The sequence below is a fragment of the Mangifera indica genome, chromosome 13, assembly GCF_011075055.1.
Source record: "Mangifera indica cultivar Alphonso chromosome 13, CATAS_Mindica_2.1, whole genome shotgun sequence".
NCBI classification, from domain to species: domain Eukaryota; kingdom Viridiplantae; phylum Streptophyta; class Magnoliopsida; order Sapindales; family Anacardiaceae; genus Mangifera; species Mangifera indica.
Window position 1 is genome coordinate 10,582,134 of NC_058149.1, and position 25,572 is coordinate 10,607,705.

The 25,572-nt window shown below is 31.7% G+C and overlaps 3 protein-coding genes across 6 annotated transcripts; all 3 read right to left on the bottom strand.

The window, feature by feature from the left end:
- Positions 1 to 3,712: 3,712 nt before the first annotated feature.
- On the bottom strand, positions 3,713 to 5,423 carry LOC123195101 (protein ALP1-like). Its single transcript, XM_044608706.1, has one exon. The coding sequence runs from the start codon at positions 5,321 to 5,323 to the stop codon at positions 3,866 to 3,868; it is 1,458 nt and encodes a 485-aa protein (XP_044464641.1). The 5' UTR covers positions 5,324 to 5,423; the 3' UTR covers positions 3,713 to 3,865.
- A 2,201-nt stretch (positions 5,424 to 7,624) lies between these two features.
- On the bottom strand, positions 7,625 to 10,048 carry LOC123194309 (transmembrane protein 258-like). The gene is made up of 4 exons (XM_044607482.1): positions 9,889 to 10,048; positions 9,676 to 9,776; positions 7,874 to 7,952; positions 7,625 to 7,778 (listed from the first exon to the last, which is right to left on the bottom strand). Exons 1-4 carry the CDS (start codon positions 9,889 to 9,891, stop codon positions 7,731 to 7,733), a joined length of 231 nt encoding a protein of 76 aa, XP_044463417.1. The 5' UTR covers positions 9,892 to 10,048; the 3' UTR covers positions 7,625 to 7,730.
- A 1,880-nt stretch (positions 10,049 to 11,928) lies between these two features.
- LOC123194843 (receptor-like serine/threonine-protein kinase ALE2) lies at positions 11,929 to 20,078 on the bottom strand. 4 transcript variants are annotated; one of them, XM_044608287.1, is made up of 15 exons: positions 19,674 to 20,078; positions 19,444 to 19,556; positions 18,305 to 18,415; positions 17,822 to 18,226; positions 17,602 to 17,742; positions 16,733 to 16,822; positions 16,115 to 16,243; positions 15,806 to 15,928; positions 15,630 to 15,701; positions 15,430 to 15,522; positions 15,208 to 15,315; positions 14,735 to 15,106; positions 14,355 to 14,645; positions 13,332 to 14,067; positions 11,929 to 12,860 (listed from the first exon to the last, which is right to left on the bottom strand). In XM_044608287.1, exons 2-15 carry the CDS (start codon positions 19,523 to 19,525, stop codon positions 12,179 to 12,181), a joined length of 3,435 nt encoding a protein of 1,144 aa, XP_044464222.1. In that variant the 5' UTR covers positions 19,526 to 19,556; positions 19,674 to 20,078; the 3' UTR covers positions 11,929 to 12,178. The 4 variants fall into 4 exon arrangements, with proteins under 4 accessions (XP_044464222.1, XP_044464225.1, XP_044464224.1 ...); XM_044608290.1 differs by having other exon boundaries at positions 13,332 to 13,575; positions 13,678 to 14,067; positions 19,444 to 20,076; XM_044608289.1 differs by having other exon boundaries at positions 13,332 to 13,575; positions 13,678 to 14,094; positions 19,444 to 20,076.
- Between the last annotated feature and the right edge of the window lie 5,494 nt (positions 20,079 to 25,572).

The following is a 25,572-nucleotide window of genomic DNA, read 5'->3' on the forward strand; positions in this document are numbered from 1 at the left end:
CTTCGATTACTGGTTGGAGAGAAAAATGGGGAGAGAGATCATCAAAGGGGGAGAAAGTATTTAGAGAGATAGGTTGTTAAAGATGGTTCCAATGATAGAAAAATAAACCCTTCGAGAAAATGTTATTTTTTAAAACTTAGTCTAAAGAAAAAATTATTAGTTTTTAAGGTTTAAAGAGAAAAATAAGATAAAATTTTAATTTATTTTTAATATTATGGGTAAAATAATAATTTTATTCTTAAAATTAACAAATTTAATTGCTCATAAATGGATAAAAGAATTTTTTAAAATTAAAGAATGAAAACTTAAGAAAGAAAGAATCTTTGGGTGGGAATAAGTCCTTTGGCCTATTTTTAATGATTTCATTGACCACTTATAATTTATTATTATTATTATTATTATTATAACAATAAAACTATGTGTACCCACTTTGGGTACATAAATATGTACATATTTATATGTGTCATCATATAATTTAATGATTTTGAATTAAGAATAAAACAATAACTAATCATATAATGACACATATGAGTGTGTAATATTTGTGTACCCAAAGTGGGTACACATAGTATTGCTCTTATTATAATGGAGTACTATCATTCCTACTTGTTCTATATCAAAATGATAAATTGAATGACATCTCCAATTTAACTTGTTTTATATCAAAACAGTAAATTTTCACAATTGCTCACAAGTTGTTTGGGTTAACATTAAGTCGAACTCAAATTTAAGTTGTTTAAGTTTGAGAATGTCCAATTCAATGAGTTCGTAATCTTACGATTGAATTTAAATAAAATATAGTTTTAAATTTTATATTTATAACTTTAAAAACTTATTTTTATATTTTAAATATAAGGGTATTTAATAGATATATAAGTTATAAGGTTAAATATATTAATTTGAAAATTAAGAGGTTAAAATTAATTTTTTTGACCCAGATGAGTTACCTAATTTTGTCTCAAGCTAGAACTTGTATCGATACTTTACCAACTAGAACTCCTCTTTAAATAATCGAGTCGAACTTGAGTAAGATAATAATCAATTTGACTCAATTCAAGTACACCTTTACCATCAAAGTATTTTAATAAATTCCGTTAGAAATTAAGATAAAAATATGAAAATAATTAAAATAATTAAAATACCTTTATAATATTAAAATATATTTAGAGAATTAAAACTTGAAAATTCAGTTCTTTGTCAAGAAGTAGCTAGAAATTGATTCTTCATTTGACAAACTAGCATTTGACCATCAAAGTATTTTATTAATCTCTATGATACTGTCCTCTGGGCAGAAATTGTAACAGTTTTTGCTACTTCTTTCACACCTTCGGACGACTTCATATTTATGTGCAAATTTTTTGGCTTAACAATTTTCCGCTGCCACTTATTGGTTGAAAAAGATTTGTTCTTCAAATTATATGGAGTTTGAAGAAGAATAGAAGGAAGAAAGAAGGTAGTGGTGTTCAAATGTTCAATAGAAATTTAAAAATAAAAATAAAAAGAAAGACTTTTTTTTTTTGGGTATTTTTTTCAATTGGTCAACCATAATGGTCATATGTCACCATTCATTAATTGATAGTTTATGTTGGTCAAAAGACTTATTTATATAAAAGGTTTGTTAAATCTTTAATTTGGTATTCATCAAATATTAAAAATCTAAATTTTTACCGATGGATTGTTAAAATTAACAAAATCAATTAGTTTCAAAGATAAAATCATCATTTAATCAATAATATATTAAAAATAATAATATTTTATTTTATTTTTCCTCTTAATCTAAATTTTGAAAAGTTTTATTTCCCCTTAGAATTTTACTTTTTTTCCTTGCTTTTCTCTTAAGACTGAAATCAATTTCATTTTTTGGTAGTTTCTATTAATTTCGTTGGTCCTCTCTCTTCATTTTGTTGATGCTCTCTCACTCTCGAATCAACGGATAGACAATGAAGGTCGAACACTGAAACCTTTCAGTTGAACTTCGATTTGTCTTCGTTCTTTCGGTTGAACACATCTGGATATTTGGAATTCGTTTAGATGTGTTTGGACTCTTCGTCTTTGGTTTTAATTTCGAACGAAATCGAACAATGGAGAGAAAAAGTGAATTGGGAGCATCAACAGATCTAACAAAGGAAATTGATTTCATTAGAACACATCTAGACAAAGAATCAATTCCAGTTGTCAAAGAAAAATAAGGAAAAAAAATAATTTCCTTGGGAAAAATGAAACTTTTTAAAGTTTAAATTTTAAAGTGAAATGATTAATTTTTAGACTTTAAATTTTTTTTTTTTAATTTTTTAAAATATTATTAATTAAATAATGATTTTATTTTTAAATTTTATTAATTTTAATAACCTATGAATAGAAGTTTAATTTTTTAATATTTAATGAATATCAATTTAAAGAATCAACAACCCTTTGATAAGAACAAGTCTGATGGCCGATTACATTTCATGACTAAATCCTTGACATTTTTTTCATTATATTATAACAACTATTATGTTATTTATTTACTATTAAAATTAATAGAAAAATTGGATATGTCAATTTGTAGTCTTGTCATAAAATCGGTGGAAAATAGTGGTTTTTCTTTTATTTCACAATAAATTTTGTTTTACTAGACAAATATTTTTGGTAAATTATTGAAATTTAAGCAAGTTTTTCGGTGGATGTAGATTTAAAAAATACATTAATTAGTAATTACCAGATATTAACAGATATTTATAGGATAAGTGAAATGGGAAAACATACATGTTCCCCACACGGCGAAGAATCCTCGGCTTAAAGGGAAAATCGAATCACCGGCCATAACTATATCAATTAATGCTAAGAAAAAGTTGTTTGTCTTGATTTATCCTATTCAAAACCCCGTTTACTTGGCTAAAGTCAAGATCCTGTAAAGTGGAGGAGCCACCCATTGATTATTAGAATATATTGCTTTGTGATCTGTTGAATAAACTATTAGAAGTTGGAAAATGTAAGAGGGTACCAAATATGGATTCAAAAGTTTAATTGTTAGTAGGGTAATATATAAAATATATATTTTAATATATAATATGATATAAATATAAAATAATATATATTATAAAATATATTAAATTAATATAATATAATAGACGAATCATATGATATAATATATATTTTACGATATAATATATATTACTGATATGATCGATATATTTTTTTTAAAAAATAATGATGTAATAAATATATATATAATTTTAAATTTTTAAAAATGTTTTTGATGCTTTTCAAAATGATTTTATTATTTTATTATTTAAAAATCATATCATATGAAATTATACAAAAAATTAAGTTTTGATATATAATTCAACTATTATAGTTATAAATATCTTACAATATACGATACACATTTTATAATATAATACATACGAAAAATAATATGTATCATAAAATATATCAAATTAATATGACATAATAAATATATCGTATGATACAATTATATCTTATGATACGATATATATTATTGATATAGAGTGATTTTTATTTTTATAGAAAATTATAATATTATAAAGATATATATGAAGTTTTAAATTTTTAAAAATGCTGTAATATTTTCTGTGATATGATATTATTATTAGAATTTATTATTGTTTTATTTTTTTTAAATATTATATAATATTATACCTACCATTAAAAAAAAATTAAATTTTTAATACAAACCAGAGAGACCATTTGACTGCCACATTCGGAAATATAATTGAACATCATAATTTATTAGTCAAGAGGGCAAACAAATTTTATACATGAAGTGAACCCACAAAAAAATTGACTGATAATTTATTCCTATAGCGACATACCTGTGTAATAACTAACAAGCTATGCTGCAATAACAATGCAAAATCGGAAATCAACCTAGAAAGGAAGGCCCGGCAAGCCTATGGTGAAGAAGATTGTGAGCAATCTGATCCCTAGCCTGAGCAGAAGATTGAGACCTAAAAATATTTTCAGGAATCATCTCGTCATCAAAGAGGTCAAATTTCAGCTCAGGATCTATCTCTTCATTTCTCATCTCACAAATATTATGCAAAACACAGCAGGCTCCAATGACTACAGGGAGGTCTTGTAGTTTCATTTCAGTCCTCTTTTGCAAACAACCCCATCTGCCTTTCATTCTCGCAAAACTTTCCTTAGCCACCAGCTGAATCTTCCCAATTTTCTCGTTAAATTCGTGTTGTGCCCATGTCAGATTCTTCTGTGTATACGGCACCAGAACCCAGTCCATCAATGGATGCCCAGGGTTTCCCACGATCCAAACGTCTCTCAAAAGCCCGCGGTTGGCCCGTTGAGACAAAGCTGACCTTTCAAGAACTTGATCATCCGGCATTGAGCCTGGGTAGCCGATGCAAACATCAGTGAAAACGCCTTTCGGATCGACGACTCCCTGAACAGTAATGGAGTAAGACGTCTTCTGGTTCCTCTCTGTGTGTCTCTTGTTGAAATAAGCGGCGACACTGGCCTTGGGGGCGATGATTGGCACATGAGTTGTGTACATTGATCCTCCAACATTTGATATCCCAGAAATATGCTCGAATTCTTCTTTAATTTTTTTAATTCTCTGCTCATCGGGCCACTGTAAATACTTGGGCATCAAAACCGTTTTAATCGCCGAGCAAACCTCCAGCACCAGCTTATGACACGTGGATATCCCTAACCCGAACCGTTTCGACACGACCCGGAGCGGTTCACCCGTGGCCAGCCGCCAAATACAGACCGCCACGCGTTGGCGAACCGGAATAGCGTCACGAAGCAAGGTGTTCTTCTTCATAACCGCCGATTCCAGATCCTCACAAATCACGTTAAACGTGGCCTTACTCATCCGAAAATCACGCTTAAACTGTTCGTCAGGAAAATCCTGGTGGTTACGCTCGTCCCACCAATCCTTCGACCGGTCTTTCACCCACAACCGCCTCTGATTCGGCCCACCCGAATTGCTCTGGTTCGGGTTATCGGTTAAAACGGTGGTATCTTCTGATGCTGCTGCAATAGTGGCGCCCACTGAAGCCTCAAGACGACACCGTTTCGTCCTCAACTGATCCATTGCATCTGACTCAACATATTGGTCGAAGCAATCAGTCATAGCTTGATTGGTTGGGCTTTGATCGTCTTCGAAAAGAGAAATCTCCTCTTCATCTGTCATAATAAAGGAAGCAAGGATATCACTCCAAGCACTTTTCATTAACTCTTCATCGTCCTTTCCTTTTTTCCGCTTCTTTAAATTGGAGCTCCCCTTACCCATTTCAGGGAAGAGACCCAAGAAGTGGGAAAACTCGTCTTGATTAAGAAATGGGAAAGGAGAAATTTCCATGGGTGAGAATAAGTCTACTGGTGTGCTTTGTATGGAGAGGTTGACAAATATGCAGATTAGAAAACAATGGTTGAGTTGAAGAAAGAAATGTGAACACGATCGATAAGAATGAGTGTTTATATAACAGACAGGTGAGGTGAAACAGAGAAGAAGAGAAGCGGGTATAAGGAAGCGTGTGCACAAATGTGAACGCGCTGTGAAGCTTTGACGGTGACTTGACTTTTTTGGATTTTTTTTTAAATTTCTCTACGCGGTTCGGAAGCTTTTGTTCGGTAGATTTTATAGGCGAAATGACTATTTTTCACTCCAGATTTGATGTATATTTAATTAATTAATTATTAAAAATTTATTCATTTATTAAATTTTATTATTATGATTATAAATAAAATTATTATTTATTAAAATATTTAAATAATCTAAAATTTTATTATATTTTTCTCTTCTAAATTTAAAATTTTAACAAATTACTCTCAATTTAAAATTTAAAAAATTAATATTTTTTCTTAATTTTTTTTATTCATGTCTATCAATAGTCGAAGACGACAATGATGACATTCTCCTTCTCTCTCAACTTGTCTCTCAATCACACTTCATTTTCAATTATTATTGATTAAAGAAACTGATCGATGAAGATGAATTGTTTGTCTTCAAACAAAGAACGATCTTCATCGATCAGTTTCATTGACTGATAATAATAAAAAATAGGGTGAGCCTGAGAGAGAAGTTTGGTGAGAGAGAGAAAAATATTGCCTACAACATCTGATAATGTGTTAAAAAAATCCTAAAAGAAAATATAATTTTTTCAAATTTTGAATAAAAAAATTTGTTAACTTTTAAATTTGGACATGAAAATATGATAAATTTTTATTTTTTAAAATATTTTTATTAAATAATAATTTTACTCTTTATAATAATAGTAAAATTTAATAAATTAATAAATATTTCAATTTGCAATAGATACCAAATAAGAAATTAAATTTATATCAAACCATGTGTGGAGAATAGTCATTTGACATTTTTTATAATAAGATTACCTAGTACTATTCACAAGAGTCATTTAATCATTTTTATGTTAGTTATAATTAAATTATTTTAAATTAAATATAAAATAAAATAATATAATATAATAAATTAATTAAATATTTATATAATATATAATAATATAATAAAATAATTTTCAATTACATATAAAATAATAAATAATATAATACATAATTTAAATATCTATTTAAGGACATGAGTGGTATTTGTATTTTTGGTTTGATGGTATTAGAATTGAGAACGTTGGAAATTGGGAAGCTTCTGAAGAGGGCGGGGCCGCAGGGATTAAACAATACGTCAGGAAGGAAGAGGGAAATAGGTGGTGGCGTGGAGGTGAGTCAGGGAATCTTATACAAAAACACAAAAAGGGTACTTTAATAGTACTAAATTGCAAAAGCCTTACAATGTTAATCCTGAAGTGATTGTGAATATTCGCTCCTCACAGTTCGAGGAAATTACGGAAACACGTCAGAATATCTTACTGCTGGACTTAAACTAAGCTAATTCAACCTTAGAAGCTGATTCAAATTTATTTAATTTGAATTAAAAGATTTAATTTACTTTGAAACCAAATCAATTTTTTTAAATTTAAATTAAATTAGATTTAATTTATGAGTTAGATATTGATATTCACTTCACTTTAAATTTAGATTTATGATTCAATTTAAAGTATATTAAATAATTATTAAAAAAATCATTTTATCGACGAATTATAAATTTAAACTACGTATTCATCATAGATTTAAATTATAAATTCGAAATAAACTTAAATCAAACTTAAACCATCTTTAATATTAACGCAATGAATTTAAATTAAACTATTTTTTATTCAAACTGAACTCAACCCAAAGAGTATTTAAACCCAATTCAATTTACATCTAACCGTAAAAATATAAATAATATAAAATGAGAGAGTAAAAAGTCATAAGACGATATTAAATAATAATGGTTTCCAACCAGCGTCCACCCCTTTCTTTACTTGCTTTAGTTAATGATAAAGACTAAGAAAAGTTAGAAGGATTTTTCTTCCAGTCATCATATTTCAATCTTCTACATTTCAATTATTTTTAGTTTCCTCTGTTACATTCAGAACACATTATCAACAAGAATTGTTCATATATATTTCAATACCAATACAATTATCGAATATTCAATTTATCGTCCGTGTTTAATTTATGTATGTTATTTATTATAGTTGTTTCCCTTTTGCAAATGCAAATTGCGAATATTTAATTTATGTTTTATTATATGCCCAAGAAATGAAAATTACTAAAATGTCTATAACTAAAATTGTCAAGCATATCATTCTTCATATATGACTTCATCCTGCTTAAAGCAAAATTTCAACTGGTTCAACATTTATAAATTAAACATATATGCCAGAAGCAAGCAGCAAGAATAAGGACCCGCAACCCTGCACCAGAAAATCAAGATTAGATGTCAGCAATGAAACAAAATAACCAGTAATCGGTCAACAAATTTTGACAAAAATGACAAGATAATACATACTAGGAAGACAGATGCTATTGCTCCTGTTATAAGCTCCTTGGCAAGAATGCGGTTTTGCCTAGAAGAGGTTGCTTCATAACTGCAAATGACACGTAGCACCTATCATAGATTAAAAGAGGAAAAACAAAGATAAACCATTCACAACTTTGAAGTTTAGATTTAAGAAGCCCAGAGAAACAGGCGATGGCAATGGAGCCTCTAACATTTGCACATTAAAACAGGTCAAGAATTCTAAACAGGATAAATTACCATGGTTATCCAAGGTAGCATTGATACAAGATAGCTAACTCATATAATTTACTTTTCATACTCATAAAATCCCTGCTCCTACTACCACAAAGAATCAGTAGATTTATCAGCAGCAGCAGTTGTTCAACTGATCCTACAACTTCAAACAGGGTGCATCATATCTAACTGACATTTTTGTATTTTATATATATATATATAAAATAAAAGATCACCATCTCAAGCTGCCCCAGATTTCTATCAAATAACCAAGTTAAATGAACTTGTGCTTCTCCTAGGTTTCACCTTCAATGAGTGCTTCCATGCAATTAAAAGAATACTTTTAACAGGAAAATTTAAATCAGTGGAGCTCAGAAGAAAAACATAACCCTAAGTTCAAGCTTGTCAAAATCAAAACTTTAAGAAGGAAACAACAAGATTGGCGTCACTGAAGTCATGTAGCAGCAATTAATGTCATAAATCTTCAAGCAGAAAAATCAAACGAAAAAAAATAAAAAAAAAAGCAGTAGAACTTGTGCAAGTCCTATAAAAAAGCAATAGAAGCTTAACCGCACAATGAAAGCAAAAATGCACAAGCGATGCACTTTAGAAGGACTTTATCCCCAGTATCGAATTATCCTAATCACACAGCAAATGATGAAAACAAAGAAAAATATGTTTGACCTGACAAAATAAATGGTGCCAATGAGATAACTCTGGTAGAACATGACGGCCAAAAACTGTACAGGTCATGATCCTACATCTTTGTAACATATGAAGAAATAAAACCAAAGTGGTTAAACATAACCAACAGACAAAGCATCAACATATAATCTCCTTATAGCAACAGCTAAGATCAATTTAACCCTCTAGAAAATTTCAAGTGTTTCTTTTATCTTCATTTGTTAAAGCAAATGATTTGCAAGTTCATCTATTCAACTAGAGGCAATTCAAAGGTAGTAACCATTATGACTCCAGGCACACAAAATTTAAAATTTATATTCTTAGATTCACTGTATCCATGCTGTTATGACCAGGGTCCAAGAGTTCCAGTGTCCCATTTCGAAATGGATTGTGCATTTAACATTACATAATGTAGAAACAGCAAAACTAAAATTCTACGGGAAACCAAGCCAATCCTTTAAAATATAGAAAAAAGCTATTGGCTTATTTCGTTTACAGTAAATTTAAATATAACAGCGCTTATCGAGACATCTGATTGTTAGATTTACTTAAGAACTAAAATTAAAAAAAAAACTGATGGATGCTATCCTAATCCCCCCAAAAAGCAATAATACGACAATTAAGCCCTAATTCAATCAAAATTCTATCGATTCCATGGTTAATTAGAATCATAAACGAGAATCCCATGAATATGACTACCTCCCAGTCAGTCCAGATGTACAAATATAAACAAATCAAGTGCAATATACCTAAAAGTGATACATTTTCAAAATCAAAATAAAACAAGAAAGCAAAAAAAAAAAAACACCAATAAACGTGCTCGATTGGCTTTTAGAATTAAACGACAAAAATAAAAAGAAAGAAGAATTGATCTGAGAGGGGGTCGAGCTTACATGAAGAATGAAGCAGTGACGAGAAGACCGAACGAAAGCATGAACACAGATACGGTAGGGTACCAAGCTTCCGGCACTGGACTTGTAATAGGTTTTGGAGCCTTCAAAACAAAAACGCGATCAGAAATTAAAATACAAAAAAAAAAAAAAAAACCAGAGCATTCTTTCAGCTAACAATTTAGGCAGAAGTATGGTCAATTATAAGGTTTTTACCATGGCAAACGGCGCTTCAGAAATAGATCTCTCTACTTGGCGGGTGTGGAGTGAGTTAAAGCGCCTGAGTTCTGAGTCCGAGAGCCGACTGCTAAGAGGTATCTTCTGTGTATGTAGGAACCCATGTGAGGTGAGTAGAAGTATAATTCAGTGCTTCGGCGGCACATCAAATTCCGTGTTCTCACATTTATGTGCTAAATTTTGTATAAAAATATTGAAAAGATTAAAAAAAAAAAAAAACCATCCAACTAAATATCATTATAATAAAATTATATATTCATAATTTTGGTATATAAATTTATATATATATATATAAATATATTATAATATAATTGAATAATTTTAAATTAATTAATAAAATAATATTTAATTACATAATGATATATCTATGTATATGCATATTTATGTACAAAAAATATATACTCATAATATTATTCATAACATTATGCCCTACAAGGTTTATTAAATAATTTTATACTTTTGATTTATATTAATTTTAATTGAAAATAAAAAAATATTATTGATATAAATATAAATAAAAATATCAATATATTTTTTTTGTGTGTTTAAAATAAATTATAATTTTTTAACATTTTAAAGGTAATAGTGAAAATTTTTAATGGTTTCCATAAATTCTAAAACAAGTTTGAGGTGTTTATAAATTGGGAAATTCTAAAACATTTTAAACGCGTTTTGAGCTTTATAACGACAACCACTTTGTCGATTGTGCCCAATTTGGAGGCCCAAATAAAACTTTTTCAGTTTGTATTATATAGTTTTTTTGTTTTTCAAATTTAGAATTTTTAGTTTTTATGATTTTGAGTTTATTTATGATTGGACTAGACTTTTTTGATATATAGTTTTCAAATTTGACATCTGTCTCTTTAGTTGTGTTTTTTAAGACACATTTTACAATGTAATTATGAAATTTCAGATCGATTTTTCAACTTTTTCGTTCCTAAGAGCATGTAGTTTTCGAAATTCAAATATGTTTTTTTCATATTTTTGAGTAATTTTTTTATTGTTAACATTATAGGGTATTTCAATATATCTGTTTATTTTTAACATGTTATTTAAATCTTTTATATATTGTGTAATATCAAAATGTCTCTCATATTTTTTTAACATTTCATTTAATCCCTAAATTATTATCAAATATCTAAATGTCTCCTTTACATGACATACAAACTAGATTTAATAAATAAAATTAAGTTTTGAGCTAAGATTCATATAAATACTTTTTTTTCACGAATTGATTTTTTTCGATTCAAATTCAGAAATACGAACTTCTTCCTTCTGAACGAACCTATAGCAATTGATATTAAGTAAAAATGAGAGTGAGAGTAAGTGTTTAAGTGATATAAGAAGTGTATGTAATGAGAGCGAGAGAAAGAGTTTATATAGATGTGGTGAAGAGTAATTTTGATATTTAAAAATAATTAGGGTATTTTTGCTTAAAAATAGGAAAAATGAGCATTTTTGCTTAGGAATAGGAAAAATGAGTATTTTTGCTTAATAAAAGGGTAAAATAGAATTCAATGAATTAGAAATGTTAGTATTATTTTAAACTATTATAATTATATATATATATATATATATATATATATATTTTTTAAAATATATGAGATATGATAATTTTTGAAACAAAATAAAAGAGTAAGTTTTGAAAACTTATACTTACACCCTTACTTATATGTCATATAATAATATTTAGAAAAAATTATATAAATGTCTTTTGACCATTAAAATTAATAGTTGATTTAACTGATAGGTGAAAATTTATCTATTTCAAACCTAAAAGGTGTGAATGAGCATTTCATCAAACATAAGGTGGGACATGATCATTTGGCCTTAATCAGATGACATGAAGTAACAGAAATATATAAAAGGCATAATTACTTGAAAAAATTTTCCTACTCTTTCCATTTCATGATACATTTCATATTTGACAAAATTCTATGAACTTAAATTAAGCATTAATTTGAGTTTGAATGATGATATATCATCGTATGATTAGATGATTTTAAATTAATGATACAGTAATACTCAATCGACATATCATTATTATTATCCAAATTGATACTTAATATAATGTACACAACATTATTCTGTACAATTGAGTAACAAATTCATTCCTATATCTTTCTCTATCTATTTTCATTCTCATTCCACCTTTCACATCTTGTTATGCTTGCACAAATCTGCAGCCCCCATCATCTTACTCATTTCCATTTACTTAATGACTGTTTTTACTGAGGAATTCAGTCTGCACAAAATTATACTTCAGAACTCAATATGAGCTTGGCCATAACCTGAATGCACCACCATGTTCACTCACACTACCTGCGGAAACTCTTTGCCAGAACTGTTTGCCCCTTCCTATTCTTGCCGGACCTGAACTCAAGCATCTCCTAAACGAACTGGATTCCTCCTTGATGAATCTTGCAGATGAACTGAATAGCCCTGATACTGGAAGTCCCCTCTCAGAGTCAATGCCCAGATTGTAGTCAGCAACCGAGTAACGACTATGCAAAGGATTTGGCAGTTGTCCTGAGGTTGTACTGGCCCTTTCAGCCAAATCAATGGACAAGTTATCACTGCTAGAACTTCTTGAACCCACTTCCTTTGCCTCATCACATTCATTACATACTAATTTTAGGGCCTGCACAACCTCGCCCATGAAAGGACGGTGTTGTACTTCTGGTTGTACACACATTGAAGCGATAGCTGCCACTTTGGCAATGCTATCAAACGGTACATCGGATCCAAGTGATGGATCGATGATTGTTTCCAAACCTTCTCTGCTTGTGAGGAGCGGACGGGCCCATGCCACTAGATTCTCTTGGCCAGGAAGCTGTGACATGTCTACCGGTTTTCTTCCAGTTAGGAGCTCAAGGAGGACTACACCATAGCTGTAAACGTCACTCTTCACAAGAAGATGGCCCGTCATTGCATACTCAGGAGCCACATACCTGGCACATTTCAAATTAAACAAGGAACTAAAACAACCCAACAGATGACCTTATAATGTTGCTCCGCATTAACTGGAAAATGCTTAAATGGCATTCAATGATCAAACAAAAGCAACTGATGTATACTCCAGTGGTTATAATGGCTTGGCAATGGATGACATATTCCTTACTCTAAATTGATTTCTTGAAAAGCTACTTATTGAAGACAAGGAATTCTAGTTGTGCTTCAAATTATTAAGCTGAACCCTTATATAGAAAATTTCATATTAATTTAGTTAGTAGGAAGACACTATAGGTATTTATTTTCCAGAGGTGGTTAAACTTATGTCTATTCTACAAAATTATCATTCCTTCTAACAATCATAAATTAATGTATGGCACGCATATGAACAACGAAATATCTTTATACTGCCATCCATGTAATATGTCTGACCCTGTGAATAAAATATTGCCAGAGAGAGAATTGCATACCCAAAGGTTCCCATTACACGTGTTGATATGTGTCTACTTTCCTCGTCCAAGGCAGTTCGAGCCAAACCGAAGTCAGATACTTTTGGAGTGAAATCACGTTCCAACAAGATGTTGCTGGACTTGAAGTCCCTGTGTATGACTCGAGGGCTTGAATCCTCATGCAGATAAGCTAGACCACGAGCAGAACCAAGTGCAATCTTTAAGCGAGCATCCCAACCAAGGGGAGCAGATTCCCTGTCAACTCCTGAAAACCAAGAAAAAAAAAGGATATAACCAAAACCATGTGACAAGAACTTGCTTTTTTTGGTTAAAAAAAGACTAAATGCATAAACCCAAAAAATACTACCATGTAAATGAGATTCAACACTGCCATTTGGGATGAGTTCGTAAACCAAGCAGCGGGCATGCTCCTCAATGCATATACCAATCAACTTGACCAAATTTCTGTGATGCAAGCGACTAAGCATCTCAACTTCAGCCAAGAACTCCCGGCCTCCTTGCTGATCATCTCTCTTTAGAACTTTAACAGCCACTTTGGTTTCATCTTCAAGAACACCACTATAAACACGCCCAAATCCACCTTCCCCAAGTATTCTTGAAGAATCAAAATTGTCAGTGGCTTTCTCTATGTCATTTGCAGTAAAAGTCTTAGCAGATCCTGTATATGTTGCAATGCTAGATCCAAAAGATAGGGAAGCAGAATCAAGACCACTGCCAATCATTGACCCAGCAGCACCTGCAAATTTATGCTTTTTCCTATCATCTGAAAGAGAAAAACAATAAATGGATGGATCCGATGCACTCCATATCACTACAATTAAGACTAAGAACATAAGAAAAAGTTAACTGCATACTTAATTAGACAAGAATAGCTTGCCAGGTCAACCCACATGAAGCAACTTATCATGCAAAACTCTCCAATCTATATATTAGACACATCTTGAACAATCTGATCTATTAAAGGCTCTAGTCAATACAACTGACTGAACAAATAGGGCTTGGTTTTATAGAAATTAGTATTACCTGATCCTTTAGCATGGGATGCTTGCAAAGTCTGTGGAGCTGCCACCCTTTGACTAACATAATTTCTATATTTAAACAATAAAAGCCAAGCAACGGCAGAACATAAAACAATGGCTACAAAGGCTGACAGAACAACAATAGCAATTGTGCCACCGCTAAGTCCATGTTTTTTTTGTCTCTTTGGTACATTGACCCCTTCAGGCTTTATTGCCCTGCCATTATTTCCAGAATATGGCCCGTCATCAATTATTGTTATGTCAGAAGATGCTGAAGGCGGTGACGGAGGTAAACCTGTAAAAGCATTATTTCTATATTAATACCTAGATCATATTTATAAAAGAAAATGAAAAAGATAACCAAGAGATGGAATACTATAATACCAGGATAGCGCACATATAATACTTCATAATCACCAAAGTATGAAGATTTTATAAGGATTTGTTTGTGAAAAAATCTGTGATAAGTCAATAATGCTGTGGTATTGTCAAATTTTTCTCCAAGGGGTACCAAATCGATAAGGACAACTGTCTTCTCAGGTTGTTGACTTGCAGCATTGGCTCCCATAATTCGTACCTGACTTTGTCTCATAAAAACCCCAGAAGCAATTTCTGTAGCTAGCTCTGACACCAAAGGAAAGAAAGTATACAGTGCAACACTAAGACGCAGTCCAACTTGCATGGGCCAGACACAGCCACATGGTGAGCCAGGAGGAGTATTTGTATATGGTTCTGTGCAAATAGTTGTTGAACAATCTACAGATGCAATCAATCTGTGTTAGATTTAGTGAGATTTATAATAGTGAAAATCAGGAACACTAGGAGTTCCAAAGTCAATAGAAAATAGGGTTGCATACCTTCATTAGGAGGTGGGGGTGGTAATGCATGAATAGGTGGCAGAACCGACACTTTTGGATTCCTTGTTGAAGGCCTAGAAGGAGAAACTTTAGGAGGGAAAGCAGGCACTTGGAAATGCACATGTATTGCAAAATCAGTTATTAAGCAGACAACAAATGAAATATGAATTTTCAGCGTCAAGATAAAAAATAAAAAAGACAGTGACATGAGTTTTTCCTTACTTTCAATTTGGACAGATGGCACAATTGGAGATGGTGAAGGAGCAGCTGGTACATGACTGACTGATGAAGGAGAAGGGGGATGCAATGGGTAAACTAAAGAAATTTCAAGGCAGTTAGAAATTTGAAAGTTGAATGCAATGTTGTTTCACTCCTCAGGATCTGGTCTCAAAGAAAAACAATAGCATTCATAAGTCAGGTACCTTGATTAATGGGTGAAGGAGCATGGTGCCTTCTCCTGCTAATAGGAACATATGCAGGAGGGACTGCCGGACCTAAATGAAACAGTCAAAAGGTAAACTGGAAATTCATTTAAAAACATAACATTACCCTAATCAGATATTAAGTTGGGGCAAGTCATAGGGTATAAATACTAAACCTTGTTGTATTGAAGTGGTAGGAGAAATATAATATGACGGAGGAGAAGAGCTGACAATTTTGTTCCTCCTCTGATGATGCTTATGAAATGAGGCTGAAGGTGAAGATGTAGGAGCCTGAAATCCTGTACTTTTAGGAGATTTAGGAGAAGAAATATTAACAGGAGAATCATTAGAATATCTCATGGATTTGTGTGGAAGGCGCTACAGCCAAAAAGAACTTTTTTAGCATTTCAAAAGAAGCTTCATAGTCTTGATTAGCATACTTCACGGCAATGATTTGGCTAAATCGTTTAAGATTTAGAGTGTACCTTTAGTTGGGGAACTGCTCACAGGTGGTAATGGCTTGGGTATTTCATATGGAGGTTCAGCAGCTGGTACTCCATCTTTTTTCCTGTCAATGCTTGAGGGTGGTACTGATGGAGGAGGAACAGCAGGATCTGCAATCTCATATGGGGAACCAAATAAACAATTATTTTGTAAATATGAAATCATCACCATCTGAAATCAATTGAAGATGATTTAATACTGATTTCATCTGTGATTGCAAACAAATAATGGCCAAGCAGAGGACTGTATTAAAATGACCAAAATTATTTTCAGAATACCACAGGTCTATTGCAAAATTTTTGAAAAAGAAAACAAATGAGAAAATAGAAGAACAAGGTCGTTTTTCATAAATGTTCATTGATTGGCACTGGGCTGCATAAAAAAAGTGTGGTATATGCCCACATTGCCTACTTTCCTGTCTCAATACAATAAGGTTACTATAACTGGTTAAACCAATATATATGTTCCAAAGCTACCTTGTTTACTCATAAGTACTCCCAATATTCTTTTGAATATATTTTCAGTAAATTGGACACCAAATCTTTCATTCAGCCAATGGAACTTTGAAATTCATGATACAATTATCAAGTAAGTGGCACCTGGTAGAATAGATGGAGACTCTCCAGGCATAATTGGGTGGATAGCAGGTGAATTTTTCGGAATTTTTCCAGTTGGTGATGGAACTGGTACTGCATCATCAAACCAGAAACTTCAAGGAAATATATGTGCAATAAAATGGGGATGATATCTATGGTTGAGATAATAATAAGAGTAATGTTATATGTACACACTTTTGAGTACACAATTGCATACACAGACAATGTGTTATTATATGACTGAGTTAAAATAAATATAAAGTAACACCCGATTATATAATGACATATAATCTATATATTCATTTGTGAATTCAAAAGTGTATACACGTAGTTTTATTGTAATAATAATGACAATTAATAATATTGATTATGATACTAATTAATTAAGATAATAGTTCATTAGTATAATATTGATATGTTAGGATTAGGATAATAATATTAATTAATAATATTGATTAAAATAATAATTAATTAGGATAATATTGATTATGATAACATTTTGGCGAAATAAATGGGATTAGGAAGTTATAAAACCTGTATGGTTAGTTATAAAATAAGCAAGCATAAAAAAGAGGTAAAAAAAGGAAAGGGAAAAATATTCTATAAGGTTTTCGGTAAGCTCTAGCTTATTGGGGCTTGATAGTAGCTGTCACCTCTTATTGTCAGTATTGTTCATATCAGGTTGGTTTGTGTAGGTTCTTAACAGTGTCATTCTTGGAATATTTGTGTGGACCATTGGTGACTTTTGTCTTGATATCCATGTTGGCAATGAAACTACTATATTGTTTTGGGAAAGAATGAAAATGGAAGCTAAATTAAAACAAGATCTACTCGAGATATTATGATAACTTAATACTAACATATTTGTATACCTGGACCGGTTGGCTCTGTGGTGGGAGCCTTATCATTTGATGCATTTCTTTCATGAGTAATTGGTGGCAAAGCTTCTGGTATTCTTGCAGGGATCAATGGTGAAGGTTGTGGTGAACCCTTCAAAGGGGTAGCAACTGAAACCGACAATGAAAAAGATGAAGTTGGTCCAGGAAATGCCAAGTTCAATAAGACTTCAAAACACCCCAATAAGTTCTGTACCTGGAGCAGTTGATACTGAGACAGGACTCTTTCTAACTGGTGCCTTCCCTGGAGGACCATTTGGCAGCATAGATGGTACTTGTCCATGGACAATTAATGGTGGTGGAGCCATATTGGGTGGTGTCAGTACTGCTGGAATACTTGGTGTCAAAGATGGTGGTGTTGGCACTGCTGAAATACTAGGTGCCAAAGATGGAGTAGCCGTAGTAACTGGAGGTGAAACTAAGGGAGTGCTCGGTGACAAGGATGGTTCACGTCCTTGAAAGACTATGGGTGGAGGAGCAGTACTGTATGGTGGCAACTCTACTGAAGTACTTGGTGACAAGGAAGGTGCAAGCCCAGAAACCATTTTGGGAACTTGAGGTGATGCCATAGGAGGTATTGCAGGAGAGTGTAAATTTGACCCTGGATCAAACCAGAAGCTTCATCAAGAAATCTGAAGATCGGTTCCAAGTTTAACAGAGCCAGGTTTTAGAAAGTTACCATTCGGGTGAGATGCTGAGCTTGGGGCATCACTTCTCAATGAATTACCAGGTGTTCCTTCTATAGGAGGAATCACAGAAAGAAATGCCGGAGAGGGAGAGATATAAAACCCTGAATGAAAGAAAAATAAAAGTTTTTAGTGCACAAATTTTTGCAAGCAAGCAATAACTTAATAATTCCTAATCTCTATAATCTATCTAATAATGTTGTGGAATAGATTTATAGCATTTTAAAGCTTATAACCAAAACTTGTCTCAGCAATTCCAAGAAATATAAAATTTCTAACTATTGGATCAGAGGAAAAAAAGTTCATAATGTGTTTTAGTTTATAGCAACTTTAGTTTTAAGGGGAAACATTTCACTTCTGTAAGCGTCACTAAACGAAAATACAGGAATTTAGTTCTTGAGACTGTTCTCAAGAAGAAAAATTTTCTGCTTCATGCCTCCACTGATGATTATTGCCTTACGGACATCAGGAGCCAATAAAATGAAAATTATTGCAAAGAAGAGAAGTAGAAAACTTCAAACGTAGACTGAAGAAGGAAGGATTGTAGGAAGATGAGATTCAAATCTTACTTATCACTACTGAGCCAAAACTCCAAATTTGCTCAGCCATCAAAAACTAAAATATGAGGCGAAGGTAAAACAGCTAAAAGCAGCTAATGCCATCCAAAAAAAAAAAAAACCTTCTGCCCTGATGAAGGCTCAGCTGAAAACATTACTCAGTCGAAGCCATTTTAAGAATGAGCTGGGATTCAAGTAACTGAACTTTTTAGACTCTAAGAAAGTAGATGCAGAATGCATCAGCTAAAGGTACAGATTAAGTAGATGCCAAAATTCTGCCAAGAAATGTTATCAGATTAAGTAGATGCCAAAATCAAAATCCCTTTTACCCAGTTGATCAAATTAACCTAGACCTTGATTATTATATTGAACAAAAGTTCAGCTTCTCCACATTACTCATAAACAATACAAGCGAAATCTCTTCAACCCAGATCATCCAATTGTTGATTGAACGTAAAAATAAATAAATAATAAGAATTCCACAAATAATATAATCATCAAATCAACTGATTCAGATCATATTATTTCAAATTTTAGGGGAAGAAAACAAAATCAGTGAAAAAGGTAAAAATTACCTGCAGATCCTTGAACACTGAAAGCAAAGCCAATGACACATAGCTTCAGCAACTGGAGAATCATTGGCCTCCCCATCCCCATCCCATAAACACCAAATCTCAAAGCCAACCACCTCAACGTCAATGATGATGAAGAAATTAAAGCAAGTAATAAAATATAACGATAAAAAAATAAGTTTAAGAGAATGATTGATAGCTTGAAGCAAGTACAAGATTAGATGTCACATTACCAAAAGACCCACAAACGGTACGACAAAAGCAATGTCAAGGGAGTTTAACGCCAAACCCAGAAACATCTAAGTTTGGTGAAAACTAGAAAAGAACCCAAGAAATGATTTTTCTCAAAATATAATCTCTTCAGCTAGCAAAAAGCTCAAGATTTGCCATGCATGATGAAAAATGAAACCAGTTTCAGAAACACAACTAAAAACTAACCCAAAAGAACAGTGAAAACACTAAAAAAGCAACAGTAAAACGCAAGCAACAGACTTTATAGTTTGCAGTTAGCAGTTTGGCATGATTAGGATATTTTTTAATGGAAAAGTTAGATTAAAAAGTAGGAATTGAAGGGAAAGTAAGAACTGGGAAGTTGCAAATTGTTGAAAATAATATATATCCAAGCAGATCCTGTTGGCCAGTTTCAGATAGTGAGCCGGTGAGAGTGAATTGTGGCATGTGTCAGACAGTATTAAACAATTCGACGCATCACCTTACACGATTCTTCCCACTAAATTAAACAATATTAATAATCATAATTTATTTAATTTTCATTATATAATATAAAGTGTATTCTAAATTACGGTTCACTGTCCCTGTCAAGCACAGCGGTGGATAGCAGTTATTAGTTTCTGAGCCACTTTGGCTTTTGTGTGTGTCAAAATTTTTTAAAGCCTCCTGTAATATTTGGAGTCAACATTAAGATTCAGCGTATTTGCATTGGAATTCCTCATGATATAAATATATTAAATCATGGGTATTAATATCCCTTAATATACAATATATATAATATAATATAAATAAAAAATAATATATATCTTAAAAAATATCAAATTAATATAATATAATAAATTTATCAGATGATAAGATAAATATTACTGATATAAATTATATATATTTTAAAATAAAATGATAATATAATAAAGGTATATAAAAAAGATTTTAAAGTTTAAAAATTATTTATAATATTTTTTCAAAGACACTTTAAAAAGATGTATACTAAGTACATTCAATGTTTTAAAAAAAAATGAATTAAATTTTTCCACCAAAGTTTGGTTCAAAAACACTTGGCCATTTCCAGTTAAAACTCAACATCGTTATCAGATACAGAGCAGTAAAGTCTATAGTTATTGTAAGACTCTTATGAATTGACTTTTGTTATTATTTATTTATGTACTTGTGAAATTACTTAAATATCCTTATTATGTAGTAAAATTACCAATTATTGCTATATACCCTTTCAATCGTTGCGTTTTGGGGGGATTTTTTGGGGTTTCTTTGATTTATGTCCAAATGTTTATAAGATATCTTTTTTTTTTTTTTTTAATTTTCCTGAGTTGGTGACGATGGTTGTTGTGTTGATGGTTGCCTAAGATGCAAATGCTTCAAACCTTTGATTTTTTTATCTCTTGAAAAACCTTAATGTGTTTGTGGCCCATTCCTACTTAATGCCTATTTTGTTCATTTTGTGGCATTTGCCAGCTCTTCTCCCTTGCAAAAGCTCATTATATTATTTCTTCTTTCCTTTTTATCAAAATACAAGGGAAATAGACTAAAATATACAACATTAACATGTTCCTAATATATTTCTCCTTACACTTAAGGTAGAATCCAGAGGGACTTATAAACCTTTGACTAAATTACCTAACTCTTTCCATTTCCTTTTCTGAATGAAAGTCAATTTTTGCCTTAAAGTGACATTTGCCTTTGAATTGATATGCATTCCAAAACCCCTTTTCATGCTTAAATTGCTATCACTATTTCCACCACTGTGTCTCCATCACTAAGTTCAATCCACTAAAATGTTATAGCTTTCAACACTGCCTTGCTCATTGACTATGAAAACGAATTTGCCAACCCAATGCATAAACTGAAGCCCTTATTCTTCATCAAAGTCATTCAAAATTTCATCCACTTAAATGTTATAGCTTCCAACACCACCTTTCTCATCAGCCATGAAAACCAATTCGCCAACCTAATGCATGAACTTAAGCCCCCTATTATTCATTAAAATCATTTAAAATTTCACTCCACTAGAATGTTATAGCTTCCGACACCACCTTGTTCATCGGCCACGAAAACCAATTCACTAACCTAATGCATAAATTGAAGCCCCTATTCCTCATCAAAATCATTCAAAATTTGCAGAATCAAATCTCCCATAGACTTCAAAAGTCAAACTACAATCACTTATCTATCTTCTTCGATAGGGCAAAAATCAAGTGAAGGCAGTCGAAGTTGGTGCCATTTCCATCCTCATCAATCTTCTCTTGGATAAATATGATAGGAGAGATTGTGAGATTATTCTAATAAAAACTAATATTCTTTACCAATGTGCCGAGGAAAGAGCTTAATTGTCAAAACACAAGGTGGGAATGACTATAATGTTAAAGAAGATACTTAGGGTTTTACATAGCACAATGTAGATTTTTCTTTCCATTTTGAAGTTCTTGGCAACTGTTGGTGTTCTTTTAAGAGATTTTATTGATTGGTGTTGTGGTAAAATTGTGTTTGGTGCTTTAAGTTGAATGTAGTAATAAGATGAAAGATAAAGCTAGAGAAATACTTAAAATGCATGCTAGGTCATTAGGGTCGACATGGAAGGAGATGTAATCACGATAACCACTAAATGAAATAGTTGAGGAATTAAATCCAAAAACCAATAAACTAATAATAGTCGAGCTTGATGGTGGCAAGGAAGAAAAAATTTCAAAAAGAACAAGAAAATAAAAAATAATAATTTTTAAAATTTTTAAAAATAAAAATGATGATTTTGTCTCGTGATTGTAGCTATTCTATTAATAATGCTAAATTTTGAGTGAAAAATTATCATTTATCTGATTACGGAGTGAAATAAGTGATTTTGAACTAAATTTTGGGTGGGAAAATGTAATTCACTCTCTTAAAAACGGTTGAATTGTACCAAAAATAATGAAAGTGGGTTGGTCATTGATTTGAAGGAGCCACATATTCCAGCATATACTTGTGGGATTTTCTTTTATATATTAATTTTAATTTTGGCAAGAAAGCTCCAACCCACCATAAAAAAACAATATGCCAAAAAAGTCACTTAAGGAAAGGAAACTAGAATTCCCTTACAATAATCACAAATTAAATAATAAAACCAACATGTTTGAAGTGACACATAAAAATGCCCACTACAATTACTTAGTGGGGTTCTCTTAGGCTCACGAGCCAACCAGCTCAGCCAATGATAAAGAAGAAGATGGGAGATGTTTCTGCATTTAACCATGCTGCTGCAGCATGTGATTAAGGGAAAGAAGTTATTAATTAATGCATGATTAGTGAGGAGGTCTATGGCTTTATGCTAAAAAGCTTACAAGCAAGCGTTCTTCTTTATTTCAGACGGTTTAAAGGTAAAGATAGAAACCAAACTTACCCATTAGAATTCCAAAAGTTAGGAAAATCAGTAAAATATTAGAATTTTTAAATAAAATATTTAAATTCAAGTTTATGTTATATTTATGAAATTTTAACTTATTTAATATAATAATTATAAATTCAATTATTATATTTCAGATTAATCACCCTAACCAATTCATACGGAAACCCTGATAAAAAAAAATTTACCCAAAAAAATTATTTGGAATAAAAGAACTAGCTTCTCTTGCTTGAAATACACTTACAAAGAATCAGTTGGCCACATGCAATGGAATCTACAGGTGAATTAAAGTAAGGCGCTACAAGTCCGCATAATCCCAAATCAATGAGTTACAACACCAAGAGACGTGTGACAAAAGTAATTCAATAATTTAACTTTTAATATTAATAGATTTACCGGATAATAAATATTATCAATATAATTTTAATTTTATTATCATTAATATAATAAATAATATAAAAAATATTTTAAAATAATTATTTTTAACATATTTAATTAAAATAATATTTTTTTATGACTATTATTATATGTATAAATAATAATATATCATCATATAATTAAATAATTAAAAATTAAATAATATTTAATCACATAATAACAAATTATTATTTATACATAAAATTATATATATAATAATATTATTTTTTTATTATATCTAATCAAATACATTAATTATACATATATTTATAAAAAAATTTGTACCACATATATAATAATAATAATAATAATTAATATTCAATAATATTTTTTTATAATATATATTTTTGGGGAAGCAAACATAACCTAACAATATAATGCATGCTAAATAATCCAACAAAATTTGGCTTTTGTCTTTTGTCAATATTCATTCACAAGAAAGTTTAACAAGTGTTGTCTCAATGTCAAGTGGTCCCCACATACGGACACCACGTGAGAGCATGCAATCACAGTCACAGTGACCTCTGCATAATCCTCAATTGGGATTTCGCTTTTACTTGCATGTTACAAAATCTCTGTTGCTTTGTTAAGGCTGAACAAACGGATGTTCTTTCTTCACCCAACTTAATCCTCAGGAAAATGTAAGAAAATGTTTTATGAAAGGCCAAACGACTATTTCCCACCCAAGGTTTGATGTTTTCTCAAAAGTCCCCCCTTTAACTATGGAAACACCAAATACACACCCATGGCCGATTAGATTTAACCAAACCCTAACGCCTGAAAATTTTATCTCCTTTTGCCCCCCTAAACTTTAAAAACTAAAATTTTCTCCCAGCTTAAGTTTTAAAAAATGACAGTTTCACCCTAGGGTTTGGTTTTGAAATCTCCGGCGACCGTTCCGGCTCCATTGCCGACGGCCTCTTCCTCCCGAAGCAGTCTCTCCTTCTGGCGAATGTTTTCCTCTCATTTGGAGGCTCGATCGACGTCGGTTTCGCCTTGGGAGACGAAGAACTTCGTCGGGGAAGACGAAGTTCTTCGTCTTCCCAGACGAAGACGACGGCGTCGGCTTCGTCTGGGGAGACGAAGAACTTCATCTCTCAAGGCGAAGCCGACACCGATCGAGCCTCCAAATGGGAGGAAAACATTCGCCGGAAGGAGAGGCTGCTTCGGGAGGGAGAGGTCGTTGGCAATGAAGCCGGAATGGTCGTCGGAGATTTCAAAATCAAACCCTAGGGTGAAACTGCCATTTTTTAAAACTTAGGCTGGGAAAAAATTTTAGTTTTTAAAGTTTAGGGGGGCAAAATTATATTCTATTTTAGTTTATTTTTAATATTATGGCAAAAATGACGATTTTACCCTTACCACAATTAGGGTTTGGTTAAATCTAACCGGTCATGGGTGGGTATTTGGTGTTTCCATTGTTAAAGGGGGGACTTTTCAGAAAACATCAAACCTTGGGTGGGAAATAGTCGTTTGGCCTTTATGAAACGTACAAGCGATTGAGTCTGGTCCCAAAGTCTTTAATTTCTAGGCCTCTCACCGGTGGACCACTAACAAATTTTAGCTTTATACCAACTTTTTCTTTTTTAAAAAATTTGGATCATGTCTGTATTTATTAAAATTTGAGATATAGTGATCAAACTCACAATCATTGTATCAAAAAAATTAGAGATTTGACACTAGTTTTACTATCTTGTAAAGTCATATTAGACCAACTTTAATTGTATAGAAAATAGAGATTTTATTTCCTATAAGATTATTCGAGTTTAATGTAACATGCACAAATAAAAACTCTCGTAATTATTCCAAGATATAAGAGCATAAATTCTAGAAAAATTGGGTTTTGCTATCACCAAAAACTGTCAAAATTTGTTCAAAATCTTCCAAAATTTGTCAATCTCTCTCGGTCAATGCCGAAGATCCAAACTAAAAGCTGTTTTTCAAAAATTTACCAACGGAAACCAAACCATTTTTCATATCTATCTCCAACTCGGTTACTTCTTTCTCAGTGATTGAATTTGTTGCTCTGCCTTTTTAATTGCAGTAGACTGTTTCATCCCTATTTAATTCCACCAGTTTAGGACCCCATTCAT

Bases quoted from the DNA above. Each gene is read 5' to 3' on its own strand.
- LOC123195101 (XM_044608706.1), bottom strand. From the start codon at position 5,323: ATGGAAATTTCTCCTTTCCCATTTCTTAATCAAGACGAGTTTTCCCAC.
- LOC123194309 (XM_044607482.1), bottom strand. The intron at 7,953-9,675 runs GTAAGCTCGACC...TGTCATTTGCAG, and splicing joins GTCACTGCTTCATTCTTCAT to TTATGAAGCAACCTCTTCTA. The intron at 7,779-7,873 runs GTATGTATTATC...TTTCTGGTGCAG, and splicing joins CAATAGCATCTGTCTTCCTA to GGTTGCGGGTCCTTATTCTT.
- LOC123194843 (XM_044608287.1), bottom strand. From the start codon at position 19,525: ATGGGGATGGGGAGGCCAATGATTCTCCAGTTGCTGAAGCTATGTGTC. The intron at 16,823-17,601 runs GTATACAAATAT...TTGATGATGCAG, and splicing joins CACAGAGCCAACCGGTCCAG to TACCAGTTCCATCACCAACT. The intron at 12,861-13,331 runs GTATGCAATTCT...GAAATGTGCCAG, and splicing joins CGTGTAATGGGAACCTTTGG to GTATGTGGCTCCTGAGTATG.